Raw genomic sequence first — 17,803 nt, forward strand, 5'->3', positions numbered from 1 at the left:
TATATTATTAAGCAACAGGTTAGTATATGGTTGATCACTACGATAAAAAAATAATATTTTCTTTTAATTTTCTTTTATAGTCTATGAAATCGTATTACTGTAATGTAGAGTACTATTTTAGACGACTGTTTGAATAATATTATTATTTATTTTATACTTTTATGACACAGGCACCTCATATAAAAATGAGTATGAATAAATAATATGATAATATATTAATATTACTTGAATGAGGGTTTTAATTTTTGTTTTAAATTTTGTATTTGTAAAAATTCAGAGAATCGTAAAGTTATTTATGTTATGCATAATAAGAATTGGTTAAGAATTCAACATGAAAAAGGTTCATTTTTCTTTTTATTATTTATTTAAGAGAAATGTTTACTACATTTTTGGGTATTTTAATTATATTCGTTACGTTCGTTATAATAATATCAACTATTTGGAACAAAATATAGAACCGTTTTAAACGACCAGTGTTAATAATAAATGATATCAAAATGCGTGTTTTGAAATAATTATTGGAAAACAATATACAAAGGCACGTGACGATCGATTTAATCATTTTTAATTTTTATAGGGTGAAAAAGGATCCAAAGGCGATCCCGGTCCGATGGGTTTACCCGTAAGTATATCGTACAGCGGCTGTTGTTGGGCCAATCGCAGCCCCACTGCAATGTCATTATTATTATTATTATTATTATTATTACCATGCGCAGTGTGCTAAAATCGAATTTCTTCTGTTTATTTTATTGTTCATATACGTAGGGCCCGATGGGACCAAGAGGAGATTCGGTCCAAGGAAAGACCGGCCCGACGGTAAGGAATCCGCATTAATCTACATAATAATATTATAATACGAGTCACGTGGTTATATTATATTAGTAGCTGATATACATATAAACTCGTTTATCATATTTTTTTTAGTAATTAACATTACACCTTAACATCTCTAAAGTTGATAAAAAATAAATGCTTTTTCTACAGGTTTAAGGCAGTATTACTTCTTAGACGCGTTCAAAAACACTAACATCCGTCTTATAAATTTAACTACCTTTTAGACTCTAACTATATATACACTTATATTATTATTTTTCAAATCCTTTATTATATATAATAATATAATATATCACCATTAGAGTTTTAACTAACCGTTTTTTTAAACATTTTTTTAATATTTAGTCTTACGCTATACCTACCTATTTTCTTAATGTTATAAATAATGATTAATACGTTTTGTAGTCGTCGTTCCACCACCGTATTTATATACTAACACGCGACATATAATATTAATATAATTTAAGCCGCGATATGTATTTATGATTTTCTTTTTTTTTTTAAGTTATAATATTACATTATAAAAAGATTTGAAAAAGACGTGTAAATATTTGTTTTTCGTCAAAAACAAGTCAACCCGCTGTACATGATAAAATAATATTATTATATTCATTTTTTTTATAGACGCGACATTATTATAATTTACGAAACAGGTCGTAATATGTAACTGAATGTGTTTTTTCCGTCAAAAAAGTTTTTATAAGTTTTTTTTTTTTTTTTTGTATATAGGTACCTAATGTCCAAAATCCACCTAAATGGCAGTGGGGCTAATACCGATACATCTCATATATACACACCAAAAACACACATACACAACACACAAACACACAAACTCGTAATTTTTCGATTTTAATAATAACTTATAATATTTTAAGTGTTATGTTAAACTAAAACGATTTTACAAAACAACAATGATCTTATCCGGACGCCACGGAGAGTGGAAAATATTCGATCGGAAGACGATAAACATAATAGTTAAACCAAAAACCGATATACATTAAGTATTAGCATCATCATAAGTCATCATATTAGTCCCATACACCGATCGTTTTTAAGCCAAACACATATATCGCACCAGCGGGTAACGATTTCGGTCGGTTGTACCAAATGATTTGTTCAACGCGCCGATCGCGTCACTGCAGTGGGTCTACTCGATTTACCTGACCCCCACCCCCGTTCTCAACCCACGCCAAAGTTTTTCTTCCTCAAACTCCATTCGACTTAACCGTATAATTATAGCAGGAGACGGACGCATCTTTTTACCGTAGTTCCGTGCAACACCGACGTGAGGGGGTGTTGCGATTGCGACTTACCTATTATATACTATACTCAAACAATAATATATTACCTACCGATCGCTAGGATTTAATCGATGTACAATATATATTATTGTAATCCGTGTAGTTTTCCGGATCCGGAAGCCGTGTCAATGCGTCATCATTCCCACAACCGATTTTAAAAAAATAATCTTCATGATAATATTTTTCAGTAAAGTCCCACCACGTCCCTAACCTTATCTACGTTGTCCACAATTGTTTCCACCCTCGCCACCTCACAGCCATAATTACTATGATGCACTATGTCATATAAGTTTAAGAAATTTGTATTTTTTTTTTTTTTTACATATACGTGTATATACAATTATAATATATTATATAATACATACAAAATTCTGTGTCATATATTATATATATATGTGTGTATATATATTTACAAATATATGGTATAACACTCACTCTTTCGCGAGATGCCTTACGCGAAAAACGGATATTATGAACAAAAAAAAAAGTTTTTCGTTTGTACATAATTTACAAGTTTACTTATTATACCAAGTATTTACCTATATACGCTCTTAATGCTGTATTATGGTTCAGAATATAATATATATATATATAGTATCATATTTTGGATGAGTACTAAAACAAAATTAAGGAGAAATATTATAAATGTATACCATTATATTATATATATCGATAAATTATTATTATTATTATTATTATTATTATTGTAAACATATTAATTTATATTATATAGCCATCTTTTATTACGACTTTTGCGTGTAAAATTACATTTTTTTTTCAATAATATATTTTATTCGAAATAACGATACTATTTACGATTAAAACTACTATGTATATTATAAGTGTATTGTATTATGTTAAATTTTTACTTATAATAAATTTAATATTAAGCGAATGACCACCACTATTATGTTGATATATAATGACTGTGGTATAATATTATAGTAAGTGCGCTTTCCGCGTGTGTGCATCGTCGAGAATGTCACGAATAATAATTGCAGATCCGTGAGTGCACCGCAATAAAATGCACGTTGTATGTTATTTGACTTCTTTTTATCTGTTTCTCTGCAGGACAAATGCACATTGCATTGCGTGCAGCTGCAGCGTTTCCTTCGGTAATTTTACAATACAGCCATTTCGTAACATTTACAGCTAGAATGGTTTCGGGAAATCGGTAGATCAAAAATTGATTGTGTTTGCTGAATTTAAACAGAATAGTTTACCTATGTATATGTAGGTGAATATAATGGCTCGTCGAGCCATTATACCGTTTGGACGATAACAGTTGAGTTTCGTTAATGATCTATCTCTCTCATACATATTGTGGGTACCTCTGTATTATAATATTATTATAATATCAATCTGTATTCCGTTTCATCATACATTTTAGTATTTCACAATCAATATTTTATTCTATGTTTGGCCGGGAAATAGTCTACCAAACGAAATAATGTTGATTGATCTATGTAGCCTATTAATAGGTACATTTTAAGGGTATAAAATATAAATCGTGTATTGATGTTAGAAGACAGTAAAAATTACTAAACCCAATTGTAGCTTCCAATTTATTCGTTACACAAGCGCCAAAAACGTAAAGTATTTAATACCTATAGGCTATAACCTATATTTAATACAACATCATAAACATATTGATTCGAAGCCAATCCATTTATTTAAATCAATATATAATCAAAAGATTATGTCTTAAACTGCGTTTATATTTGGTAAAAAAATATGATAAATTGTAATTGTTTTCCATCATAAAAATATTGAACACACACAAGTACTGTTTTTTAACATTAAATAATTAGAGATATCTGTTTGAAAACGGTAATAATAATTTTAAACCTAGGTTATATAAAAACGTCTTGAAAATAAATCGCTTGACTTTGTTCTTAATTTATATATTATACATGATATATTTTAGATTATTAATAAATGCATATAGGTGCTATAAGTATTTTTTTTTTAAATGCAATTCGATAATAAAAACATATTTTATCCTTATTTTTTTTTTAAACGTTACTCTAGAGATATTTATTGATATAAATAGTTTTAATAATACCATTATTCAGAATAATATAATGTGAAGTATGAACAAATCGTGTGTTAAATAATTCAGTGTTTATAGTAAATTAAAGTGAAAATTATAATAAATTACCCAAAGTAAATAAATTCATATATATATATATATATATAGATGAACGTTTAGAATAATAATTTAAATAAAATTGATTGAAAAAACAATAATTTAAATACAATTGATTGAAGAAACAATAATTTAAATAAAATTGATTGAAAAAATAATAATAAAATAATAGTATATTCAAATTGGGGGCGCATTAATTAGCCAACTTCAAATATTCAAATATGTATTCATTTCTTTACTAAACCTTTTAAATTATATTGAGAAATGTACACTGTCTACCATGATGTACAATGTATTAACAATGATTAAATTTTGAAACTGATGCATGTGAAACAAAATTAGTTCGTATAAAATCCTGGTGGAATAAAAGGGTACTTATAACAACATGACGTGCTTTTAGAAATCGATTTAATGTTACGGTTATGTGGAAATCTGTAATCATAAACGGTATCCAAGAACAACCTGCAAAGTCCAGAGAATGTCATGCCAGAAAATATATAATATAGTAAACTAATTGTACTAATATGATACGATACATATTATATTACACTATTTCCGGGAGAATTCTAGATATTCGTTAATTCCGGCCGCCCATCATTAATGATGGTGACTATAAAAATATTTGGTTAAAAAAAAAAATTGTGTTGTTTTTTTTAATGAATATCCGACTTGTGGAATGCTGCATGTGTGCCTGCGGGGTGAGTACCTATACCTAATCAACCGTTTTCTTGTGATTTATTTTTACTACCTACCTTCGTTCATCACTAACCATCATTTGCAAAACCTATCCGTATCCCAAATGAGTATACGTGTTAATAAGGCTTTGGTTTTTGTTATTTTAGGGTCCTCCAGGACTGGACGGGATGAAGGTAATTATTATCATACATACATTTTAATACCTTAAATATACCACACGCATATAATATAATGCTCCCATCGGTTGGGCCGTTGTCATATAATAATAATAAAATGTTGTCATATTGGTTTTTTACCGAACAATTGTATTAATATAATTGTGTCTTAAAACAGTGTTACACCTTATACCTACTTACCTATTATGTTTCTGTCTCTCTATCGCTTTATCGCCTATATTTCTAGGGTGGTCAAGGGGAGCCCGGTACCAAAGGGGAACGAGGAGATCCTGGCCTGCCTGTATGTATGTCGCACAATATACGCATAAACGTATATTCTATATGATAATATCTTGTGTACATGTTAATAATAATATGTATCCGTGTTTAAATATCTACGTTTGGTTTTTAATAACTAACGCGATTTTTTCAAGGAGATAAAAATACTTCCAGCTGTTTCTGTTCTGTTTTAGGGTACGGATGGCATTCCTGGTGGTGAGGTATAACATTTCAACTATAAACAATATTAACATTTTTATTTTGCTTCTATACATTATTATAACATTATGTGCCCAGCAGAAACCGTTTACAACGACCTGTAGAGAAAGTGCGACCTGATAATATATCTATTATAATAAACGTTATTGTAGATTCGTAAACAACTTAAACAAAAAATAATTTTCCTTCTTATATTAGATTTTCAATGTTAAACTTAAAACTTAAAACGCAATATACAAATATACATAATACATTATGTATCCATCGTGTGATGTGTATCAGTAAAAACTCGAGATACAGTTTAATGAAATAAAACATTGTTATCTTGCAAGTTTTCATAAAAAAAGCGTTTCTAAATTATCGATATTAAGACGTGTATTTATATAGAGGCAATATTATGCTGCAGCTTTATAGTGGCTTGGAAAACATATACGATATGTGTTTTTTTAACTTGAGACAATTTTTTTTGGTCTTTTTAAAACATTCAATTCGATAAAAACCCGGTTACCATAGTCATCGTTTGCTATAACAGATAACACATTTTAACGTCGATAGTTTGAGTCCTGTTTTATTTTATACGAGGTGGTATTTTATTAGAATACAAGAAACATAGACATCTAATGCTTATGACAAAACGCATTTTTCTCGTTTAAAATAAAAATATTTTTAAATTTACTTCATTGTTACTTAAGTGATGTTATATCATATACCTACCTATGATAACCTAAACAAAATAAAATATTCTTTTTTGTTTTGTTTTGCTTTGGAAGAGTTAAATTAATTTTAATAGCGTATTATAATAATATCAATGAAGTAAATTAATAAAATAATTTAATTAATACCGTTTTTAAATGCAATAAAGTTATTATCATTATTATTGTTCAATTATTTTTTGTAAATATAAACATTAAAAAAAATGATCTAACGAAAATATTGGTGGAACAGCATTGTAGGATATATAGGATTATAGATAATATTATATTGTCGTTGTAATCAGTTAATCGTGTTTAAACGGTTTCTACTGTAAATATTATGTACCACTACTTTAGTATAATGGTGACTCTATTTACATTGTTTTCAAATAATCTCGAGCACTCTAATTCACTAACATTACTATCCAAAATTAGTGACCGTACAAGTCCTATACCATGGTTTTTATACCACAGATAGCTTTTGTACTAGTACTGTAGTGTATAATATCGTACAAAGCTTCAATTAATTAACATCAGCTCACGTCCACTCGTGTACCCTCAATAAACACACCATTTAACCCTTCTAATTTGATTACCCACTTACGTCCCGAAAACCTATGAATATTGAACTTGACCCATATTGAGTTTTGATCTCGGAATTTAGCTACAAATGCGCGTTTGTGTTACGATGAATGCAGATTTCGTCCGGGACGTGCGGTGATAAAAACGACGATATTTTAATATTTATTTATCTATAAATTATAATTATATTAGTATCTACCTATATTATTATTCGTATTTAATCGTGCAGATAATATTTGGCATGTGTATTTTCCGCATACTTACATTCAAATATTTTTTTTTGGATTTTTTAGGGGGTTTCAACCATAATGTGCCGACATAGGTAACGTAATCGGGGGTTATAGGGGTCTGAGCAGTACGACTTATAGCTGAAATAGATAATATGTTCGTTATTTATATCTTTACATCTCATATTATATACCTAACTATAATACATCATCGCGGCACGTGGACGAGAAAAAGAGATCACTGGCAAGCTTTTGAGTCACGATTGCGAAACGAGGGTGGTCAATTATAATAGAACACACAATAGTAGGTATACATATTCTATATAGCATATAATATGTATACGGGGATAGGTATATACACTGTGGGGTAAATGTACTACATATAATGTGTAGTACACGAGACGGAACAAATTAGAAAACAGAATAGCCCTGGAGTACCGGATGAGAGAAAGAAAAGGAACACTAATCACAAAAAGGATCACCGCGCTGCAGATTCGTTGCTGTAACGCAGCTTGAAAATTTAATATTGAAAACAAAAATTGAAGTTAGAGGGAGAAATAAAATCTGCTTTCGTGCACAAAGGACATTATTAACAGGTTTTCGGACGACAAATATTTATAAATTAATTGTTGTCAATCATTAGGTACCTACAACCTTGATGTTATCATATATTCTACCTAATACTTGTGCTATGCTATTATAACCATGACGATGGAAATATTAATTATAAAATAATTTAATGATGGCGTTATTTCACAAGCAACCCCGAAACCCTATACGACTGATGAAAGTCGAAAAGATATCGAATATCAATAGATATTCAAAAAATAAATAAATAATGTACTTAGGTAAATTCCAAGATCAAACTGACCGGCGCGCCAACACCCATTTCTGCATATATTGTTATGCATAAGAATATGTTATAAATAATTAAAAATATATAAAAAAAATTGCCATTTCTATAATATTTATTTACCTGCGAAAGCTTAATATATAATTATACTTCGTGCTCACTCCTCCAGAATGTGCATGCGCCGTCTGTATATGCATTTTTATACGCGGGTCTCATCGGTAAAAAGTTCAGTAAATTTACGTACATTATACTCAGAGGTGTAGTCACTACTCACCAGCCTCTATAGTGATTCAAAACGTTTTGTGTTTTTTTAGGAACAAATGACAACCTGTTTTTTATTATATTAATGTAGTTTTTTTTATTTCTTATACTATGATAAATGATAATAATAGAATAGTTGACGTATTTTAATAATTATAATTTGTTTAATATTTTATTTCGAATTCTACAGTACGTAGGTATAGTTTAACCAAACCTACCTATATAATATTATTTATTGAGAAATATCCTTTGATGTAAGTAATATTATAATATTTTGGATACAAACATATTATTGTATAATATTTTTAACGTGAAAAAAATTATTAATAAGACAAATACTTGTATTCATATCTACCGGTAAAATGTACGTAAATTTTCTGAGTGGAATTTATCGGACTCGCATTCTTCTACATTTATATAATAAGCGTTTGCGGATATACTGTAGAAGCAGCATTTTAATACCGTCGTGGCATTTGATTTTCAGGGTCCCAAAGGAGACAAAGGTTACAAAGGTGAACCTGTGAGTATATATAATATTATATTCTACCTGTACAATATATAGGTTAAGTTATGGGGAGGATTTTTTGACGAGTATCGTTGGCTATGCCAGCTCATAATATATTTTTATTCAGGCGAAAATTCTCGAACTTCAAGCGCTTCCGCGAATTGCCTTTTACTTGCCCAATATAAAAACAATGTATTTGGGCCAGTTTCTAATACCGTGTTTGGACTGGTGTGACACGATTTAAAAGACAAAAGATACAATTATAAAAAAGAAGAACAAATATTAAATAAACCTTAACTTAATAATTATGGCACACATTTTTGTTTTGTTCGGACATTCTGGAAACGTAAATTTGTAATAGTTGTAGTACTAGTGTAAGCTATAATTTATTACTAAGTAATGCAGGATAATAATAATATTGATAAGATACTTCCCAAACGCACCATAGGATATCAAAGTATAAGGTTGCCCCATGCCCAAACACATTGCAATTTTTACAAACTCACACTAATCCCCCAAAATTGAATGCTCTAAGTATAGGCGTTATTATAATTTAATGAATGGTATATGATTTAGTGAAAAAATTAAAAAGTTAATTATTTATTTTAACTTATCCGATAATTGTCTAATAATCCTAATAACAGAGGTTAATTAAGTTAATTTCTTAAATAATATGTAAAAACAAGTTAATACAATATATATCCATAACTGTAGTCAAAACTAATTAATTATCTTATTTAATTACACTTTAAACAATGATTTCAAATAAAATTTCTCTTTTATTTAAAAATATGATCGACACTAAATCACTACAACTAAATACCTAGAGTGTAATTACTGCTCGTAAGTAATTACCCCTCGAGAGTCGGCGGCCAATTATAACAATTTTACAAAACCAGGTGGTGACCCATAGGTTGGAAAACACTATAGTCTAGAGTCCGATCGCCCATCCATCTATTGCTCTGCTCGTCCATGGTCCCCTAACCCGCTCGCAACATTACACAATATACGTATAGGCACCTATAGACTATAATGCTAACGCGCATGCGTCCGTTTCAGGGTCCGGTAGGTAAAAAAGGCAGGAAGGGCGACAGAGGCGACAAGGGCGATCAAGGAGTGCCAGGACTGGACGCTCCGTGTCCCATCGGACTAGACGGACTGCCGCTGCCCGGATGCGGCTGGAGGCCGCAAAAGGTACGTTTCGGAAATTTTTTTTTTCGCGCCAACTCGTCACCAGGAAATTAACTTCCGTTGTCTTTTTTTCGTCTGGTGTGCGCTTTTGCTGCATGACCCTCACATACCCAAAATAATATTATAATGCCCATGATGCCGATCATAATAATAACATACGACTGTGTCCGATGACGTCCGAAAGGAACCGACGACCACAACGAAATCTTACCGGTCGCAGACCACCGCAGAACCGCCGGCGGACGATTACGACGAGGGCGGTGGAGGCGGCGGCGACGAGGAGACTGGTGGCGATTACGGTGACGAGTACACCGACGAGACGAACAGTTATGACCCGACCGTGAAATAATAACACCGCTTGCGTTTGTCGTGCCAAAGGTGTGATTCGTATTGTTTTTATTAATATTATTATAATAATTAATTATTACTCACGTTATTGATATTTGTTTCCAGTAGGTATAAAATGATAATACTGGCTGTATAGGTGATTTCGATTTTTTTGCCGTAGGTTTGTTTAATTGATGTTTGATTTTCCAACTGTCGTAATTCTCGCTTTGGGGCGGAAAACGAAAAATTGTCTTGTGTCTTCTGCAGTAGTGTCGGAAACCCGTAAAATTTGATTTATGATTCTAACTACATCATTTTTCTATTTTTCTTTTATTTGAACGTTGTAAGCTATATATGTATGACATAAATAGTGACAAACGTTTAAAGCTACATCGATATGTGTTATAAGAATTATTATCCCCAACATTACCATCAAAGGACATTTTTAGTTGATCCCTTTCAGGACACCTTAACATTTTTTTGGCTATATCGATTTTTTCCCTTTATAAAAAATAGGATATGAAAGAAAAATCTATTATTTTTGATAACAAATTTGATTGAAAATGTGTTTGTTATTATAGTAACTGACATTTTTTCTTTCATGATAATTTTTTCTGGTAGAATATGAGACATAAAAGTAGAGTCAGGCAATAATAACTGTTGCATACTAGTTTGTAATTATATACAAATTTATTTTGAAGCGGAACTTAAAGTGATCACAAAGGGTTATATCACATTTAAAACGTTTCAAATTCAAATATAAAGGTGGGCAATTAGGTATCGGTGTGTTGCACAATAGGTATCATGTGGGTCACTGTAAAGGGTGTATTACATTTGAATTCAATAATAGATTATTGTAAAAAGGATTCTGAGAGGAGATAGTCCATCAGCCAATATTATCAATATTATTCTTCTATGATATTACTAAGTATATTTTATTATATAAGACAGACTATTTCCATTAGTAATTTAATTTAATATTAGTATTAACTATTAGGAATGGTTGGTTGATTTAATTTTTACCAAAAACATTGCATACGATTATAATTTGTAATAAATAAATAAATAAATAAATACAATATTTATATTTATACTTTTGGTTCTAGTATGAACTACTTTGAGAAACATTTTATTAATTTTTCAAGTGTGTACTACACAAATTGAACATTTCATAAATATTAAATACAAATTATTTGTATCGTAAACATTGAAATTGAAATGCGTATACTCCTTATTAGTGTGTAATATTTTTAAATACTAAATACTAAAAACTATTTTTTTATACCAATAAAAAAATAATGACTTAATCATAATCGAATTAACTAAAACGCTTTACCAGAAAAGGGCGATCCATCACGGCCCCCTTGTCTGATTTATTTTGACGTGTTTAAATTTTATAACTAACGTTTTTCTAATGCTTATATTTTACATTCTGTAATATTTACGAAATCTCTTAATCAAGATGTTAAAAACATGATTGAACAAATTAAAATCATTGTAAGAAATAAGAATTTAATATGATATTATAATTCTGGGCGTAGTACACGCGTCAATAAAATATAATATACCCATTAAAAGATAATATTTGTAGGAGTGTCGTAATATCTGCGTAGTGCAATAATATTGTATAATATTGAATAATAGACCTATTATATTATTTTGACGGTAACAATAATTTTTGCTTTGCAATGTACCCATATTGCCTATACATCACGCCGTCTTACAAAATATTTCTTAACATAATACATATTATTATTAAAATATTATATATATTTGGGATGGATCCAAGATTTTGTTTGCTATTGACCGATTTTCCGTAAGGTTTTTGGTAACACGGTTAATTATTAGAAAAAACATATTTATGAATTATGATTAATAGATTTTCTTTGTAAAGAAAATATATCGAGTATCGGTGCTATGAGTTTTTTCCAATAATGGGTTGAATAATATTATGTGGCTGAAATAGTCTTTTGGTGTCTGTATATTCATAAGACTATTTTTTGACATACTTTTTAGTATGGTGACTCAATTTGTTACTTTAATAGACGTGATTCAAAAGATACGTTTATGATCCAATGTATGTATTTCCTAACAAAGATAAATCTTTATAACCTCTGGTGATTAAAATATAATATTTTTGAAAAACATACGTAAAACTCCCAAAAACCGTAGGGTGGGGGGGAGTTGTAATTATACAACTCCTTCGCATAAACAATATTTAAATGTATATTGCTATACATACATAGTAGTAAAAAGTAACTCGTCAAGAATTAACAAAAATATTAATAATCACTATGAAAACAATTTACTCTCCAAAGTTATTCGTAATAATATGTTATAATTCCCAGTCTCGATTTTAGTCGTTATTCGTCTGCAGGAAACTTGATGAAATTTGTTTTCACATATTTTATAGTAACCATACACAATAATTGGACTTGGTTAATGTCATGTTTTACAAAAAAAAATTGATAATATTATTGTTTCATGATTATTATTATTTCCAGAAGTTCAACGACGACGACAACAAACTGTTTTGAACCAAAGTTCGGTGTACATATTATCATAACATTATCGATCAACATCGATTTACGACGGGATCGTTGTGCACTGCAGTTATTACGTCATTATGTTAATTATATATAATATTATAAACTAGGTAAATGTAAATACATTTTATATTAAGGCCTATTTTGTAAGTCAGCACAGCTGATGTAATAGGAACCATGACTTATACAAACGAATGGATTTATTATTATTTTTTTTTACATGTTGTGTACAATAATAATAATTATATGTGACATTATATTATGTATTATGAATCCAAATCCCATCGTTTGACGACCCTCCCCGCTCAAAATCAACTCAGTTCCTTGTTGGGTAACCATTAATCCTGATGACCATTCATTAACATCCGTTTGATATTAATCTGTGTGTACTATATTATTATACTTAGGAGTTTTATATTATGTTAAAACAATAATAGTTTGAGTAACAGATTTTATTTTTGTATTCATGACAATTTGCTATTAAACATTTAAATTACAAAAAAAGGGTAATAAACCGTAATAGGTACATACATTATATATTTTGTTACTGAACTATAATTTTACCTCACAATCCTCAAAATTTGGGTATTTTGGTTTTTACCTAAATTATTTATTTATTAAATAAATGTGTAATAACTTTAAACTTAAGACATAAGTACCTAAAATGTGAAATATGTTTCATTAAAAAAAAAAAATTAATTTGTAATTATGCATGGATTTTAAACACATAAATTGTTAAGTTAAATTAGCAAAATAATTCTTATTTTAATCAAAATTGTGTTCATTTCATTAGAATAAGACAAAGAAACATGAATAAATTGTTATTGGAAAATATGGGTATGAATACTAAATTATATTATATAAGAAAAATGTAATTATAGGTACCTACCTACTATTTATACAAAACAAATACTGTAAGAATGCTAATAAATTATACATTTATACTAATAAAACTATTTAATAATATTTGGGTTGACTTATCTTATAACTTCATTTCAAACTTCACTCATTCAGTAACTGATTAAAATGTCTATAGAAGAAAAATTCATAGAAATCAATTAAATTAATAATTTTGTACACACATTTCATGTAGGTACAGAAAATGTTACCAACAATATGCTTTAGTATTTAAGAACAATAAAAGATATAAAAGTTCCAATACTAGATCACACAAATAAAAACATTTACATGTTTAAGACTTAGAAAATTATGTCAAATAAAACCCTCTTGGTCAATGACTTCCAACCCGAGATACACAAACACAATTCAGATGATATGTTACATAGTATTAGGTATATTTAAGAAAAAATTAAGATTTCTTTTACACATCTAATTTATATATTAGTACTGGGTTACCGAGCTTAACTTGGCTTCAGTTTTTTAAAAATTATATTGTTATTGTTTGTTCATGTTAAAACTTATTATTATAATTTGGTTATTAAACTCAAATTAAGTGAGCATTACATTATGTGATGGCATTACCCAAAGATTCTTAGCCGATGTATTGTACAAAAAAAATAACACAGTTTTAGATTAAAGGGTTAGAAAAAACTCTCAATAAGATCATACAGTTAAATAGAAGTAAATTCACTTATAATTATCTTTACAAAAAAATAATGTTGTTTGCTCAACAACATACAGTACTTTGCTTTGGTCATCAACACAATAATCCTAATGATTCTATTTGTTTTCGTTATGTATTACTATTTTTTTCAAAAACGAAGTCTTATTCAAGAAAATATTAAAATGTTGCCACAATGTCCGAGTTATGCTCCTACCAGTCCTAACTATGAACATAACCAAAAACTTAAATTTTTTGGAGAGTTGAGACCTTCAGCAATGAATTCTTTACATCAAAAAACCCTTAGGTACGAAACTCTGACTTAATATTTTTAGTTGTTTTCAAGAAAAGATTTATAAGCACAAGCACTTAATTAGTTGTCAGTTGATACTATAGGATAACTTTTTACTTTTATACAATGCAATTTAATTCTATGAATTAGTTAAGAGAAGACATATTTTAAGTGTATTCATTTATAGTCCTCATTTAACTTATAATGTGTGCCGTACACCTCTATGGGTAATACAAATGTCAGTCAAGTAGTACTTGGTAATAAAAAGGTTAGAAACCGCTTTTCTATGTAATTTATAGTCATACAGAATGTGAAAAACTGATTCTTAAACACAATTATTAATGCAAAAATATTTTAATAGGTACATAATAATATAATATGTTTAACAAATTATCGAATACTTAAATTATTCAATTATTTTTTAATCCTATAGTATCATTAATATATTTTTCAGTAGCATTGTGTTTTATGATTTTCTTTTAATCTATGAATTGATTTTAATTTTAACATTAATTGTATTAGCAATAAAAAAAACACCAATATATTGTTGATAAGAATTAGTTTATTGCACCTACATAGTGACACATTTTGTAAATACATGGTTTATACAGTTTTTACTCAATCAGTAATGCAAATGAAAAAAGTATACTTTGTTCATGAACATAATGTAACAAACAACAAAAATTATCATTTTTTCCCTTCAATCATAATAATGTGGTAACCAAATTTAGTTTTGACAGGTGGATCGGTATAAACAGGACTGGCAAGGCTCGACACAGGTAGAGCAAATGCAGCATCTTGAAATGGACCAACCATTGAGCCACGAATCATCCAGCCCAAATCACCCTGAAATTAATTAATACAATTACTAATTATTTAGGTATGAAATACTGTTCTATCATGGGTATTATGGGTATTTTGTTGTATTAGTAAATTAAATAGATGAAAATTAATTGAATACATACTATCAACAATTTAAACAAATAAAAGCACTGATTATGGTATTGCTTAAGCTATTGACCATGAAAATAATTGTTTATAGATAAATAATTCATTTGTCAATATCATATCAATTATATGCATTTATTCATCTAGTCAAAATGGAAATAAGAAACATTTTGCAAGTTATACTTCAAAGGAGATTCATTAGAAATGATTTTAGATATTATTATGCAAATTAGAAACTTTCTTACGAGTAAAATATAAAATTATGGATTTTTGGTTGGTTTCAACAGTTACTTAAGAAAGAATTACATTATTATTATTGTATTTCAGTGCAAGTAATTTATACAAATCAAAAAAGCAAGCCAAAATAATCTGAATAATGTTAAATAAAAAAATTAAGTAAAACTATATATTTTGTCTATGATATGGCAGATATGAAAGTATAAATGAATTAATTGGCTACAATAGAATTATTAAATAAAATTCTATGGAATAGAAATTCTATAGGTATAATATTACTAAAATTATTCAAACCAGCCAAAATAAATCTAATGTAGGCATATATTAAAATAATATAATTGAGAATAAATTGATTGTTAATGTTTTTACCTAGGTATGTTTAACATAATATAATTAACGTTTTAAAATATTATAATATTATGAATCAGAAATTGAATTTCAATTGTACTAACAGTATGACATGAGAAAAAAATGTGTCTTAAATTTATATTTTAATACAGTAAATTAAGATTCACAGATTTTAATAAATCATACATAATATAACAAACAACTACAAATATTGGCTTATATTTTTGTAATCAAAGCAGCAAACATTTAAATTGTTGTTCAGTATTCCTGATATTTTTTTTTATTGACAATCAGTGGTAAAAATATAAGCTCATCGATAATGACGTCAATCTTATACTCAATTGTTAACTTACACCTTGCCTAGCCTTGTCTTCGCTGTATAGTGTAGCAACTTCATTAAATTTCACACCGGCCTTGAGTTTTTCCATAGCATCCAACACTTTAGACTGCTTTTCACATAGAATATGTCTCACCTGAAATAATATATCATGTATAAGGTAATGTAGACAAAATAATACATAATAAATAAAGTATAAATTTGCTCTTTTTAAAAATGTCATAAGATGCATTGGGATCTAGATTCTAGACTAAGCAGTGCTTTTATTTTTATTTCTGAGAGTTTATCTTATCCATATAACACGACACAAACATTTGGATATGCTAATATAGCTAATATTAGGGCCATGACTACTTTATTTGGATGTGAATCAGAATGAAATATTGATCGACTACCTAACAACATACTTACTATTAAATAAAAAATATAATTGCTATCACACTTGAAATAAAATGATTTATAAAATCTTTAACTTTGGTATATGGGTATTCAAATAAGTAGACTTGTTGATATCATAGAACAAAAGAATAATGAAAATGTAATGTAACATTTGTGACATAACTATTAGTGTCCAATCATTTACATTAGAGTTCAGTGCATAAACTATGTACAAATGATTTATTTTGCAAATCTTACTTTTACAGCTGAGCCTCCTTTTTTCTCCTTTCCTTTGCTATCATCGTCTGTTTTGGCACTGCTCTTGGGACCCTTGGCATTGGCATTTTTTTTTGGTGGCATGACAATGATATTGTAAAAATCAGACTTTAAAAGTTTAAATTATTATGTGGTTAATTTTATTTGTTGGCTGCTATACCTAACTGGAAACATACAACTTTAGAAATTAATAATTACTATATAAATATCAAAATTGAAAATTATAATATAACTAAATGATTGATACTTACAATAAACTTAAAAAATAAATACAGAATTACAATATTTTCATTCAAAAGAAAGTTTGAAGTTTTAGTCTTCAAGATGAAATAATAATAAAACTTGTAAAAAGTATATTACAAACTAATAAGTACAAATTCTAACTGTTTAACAGACTATTATCACATATTTGTTATCCGAAAAATTGATAACAATTTAACAGTGATAAGTATTCATGATGTTAACTGTAAGATGCCGCCACAGTATAATTTTTCAATTGAAAATTGAATACATTTCTAATGAATTATCACTGCTATTTGGAAAATAATTAATAACTTAGCTATCCAATATCCAGCCCCTTAGATTTTGACTATTAATGTGATAGGTATC

The 17,803-nt window shown here is 28.5% G+C and overlaps 2 protein-coding genes across 7 annotated transcripts in view; one reads left to right on the plus strand and one right to left on the minus strand.

Moving 5' to 3' along the window:
• Nucleotides 1-13,149, plus strand: part of LOC111037208 (collagen alpha chain CG42342) — a 55,457-nt gene extending 42,308 nt beyond the window's left edge. For 3 of the 4 annotated variants that reach the window (XM_022319611.1, XM_022319607.1, XM_022319609.1), the window contains 9 exons: nucleotides 578-622; nucleotides 766-816; nucleotides 5,127-5,153; nucleotides 5,383-5,436; nucleotides 5,609-5,635; nucleotides 8,733-8,768; nucleotides 9,813-9,947; nucleotides 10,129-10,322; nucleotides 12,776-13,149. In XM_022319611.1, coding sequence (XP_022175303.1) covers nucleotides 578-622; nucleotides 766-816; nucleotides 5,127-5,153; nucleotides 5,383-5,436; nucleotides 5,609-5,635; nucleotides 8,733-8,768; nucleotides 9,813-9,947; nucleotides 10,129-10,293 — 540 coding nt within the window. In that variant the 3' untranslated portion in view covers nucleotides 10,294-10,322; nucleotides 12,776-13,149. The remainder of the gene's footprint in view (nucleotides 1-577; nucleotides 623-765; nucleotides 817-5,126; nucleotides 5,154-5,382; nucleotides 5,437-5,608; nucleotides 5,636-8,732; nucleotides 8,769-9,812; nucleotides 9,948-10,128; nucleotides 10,323-12,775) is intronic. The other variant, XM_022319610.1, reaches the window with a different exon arrangement.
• Nucleotides 13,150-15,212: 2,063 nt separating this feature from the next.
• On the minus strand, nucleotides 15,213-17,595 carry LOC111037210 (peptidyl-prolyl cis-trans isomerase NIMA-interacting 4). Of its 3 annotated transcripts, none has more exons than XM_022319615.1 (4): nucleotides 17,446-17,595; nucleotides 17,177-17,354; nucleotides 16,557-16,676; nucleotides 15,213-15,516 (listed from the first exon to the last, which is right to left on the minus strand). In XM_022319615.1, the coding sequence occupies exons 2-4, from the start codon at nucleotides 17,276-17,278 to the stop codon at nucleotides 15,358-15,360; spliced, it is 381 nt and encodes a 126-aa protein (XP_022175307.1). In that variant the 5' UTR covers nucleotides 17,279-17,354; nucleotides 17,446-17,595; the 3' UTR covers nucleotides 15,213-15,357. The 3 variants fall into 3 exon arrangements, with proteins under 3 accessions (XP_022175307.1, XP_022175305.1, XP_022175306.1); XM_022319613.1 differs by having other exon boundaries at nucleotides 17,177-17,358; XM_022319614.1 differs by having other exon boundaries at nucleotides 17,177-17,372.
• Between the last annotated feature and the right edge of the window lie 208 nt (nucleotides 17,596-17,803).

The sequence above is a fragment of the Myzus persicae genome, unplaced genomic scaffold, assembly GCF_001856785.1.
Source record: "Myzus persicae strain clone G006 unplaced genomic scaffold, MPER_G0061.0, whole genome shotgun sequence".
Taxonomy (NCBI): Eukaryota; Metazoa; Arthropoda; class Insecta; order Hemiptera; family Aphididae; genus Myzus; species Myzus persicae.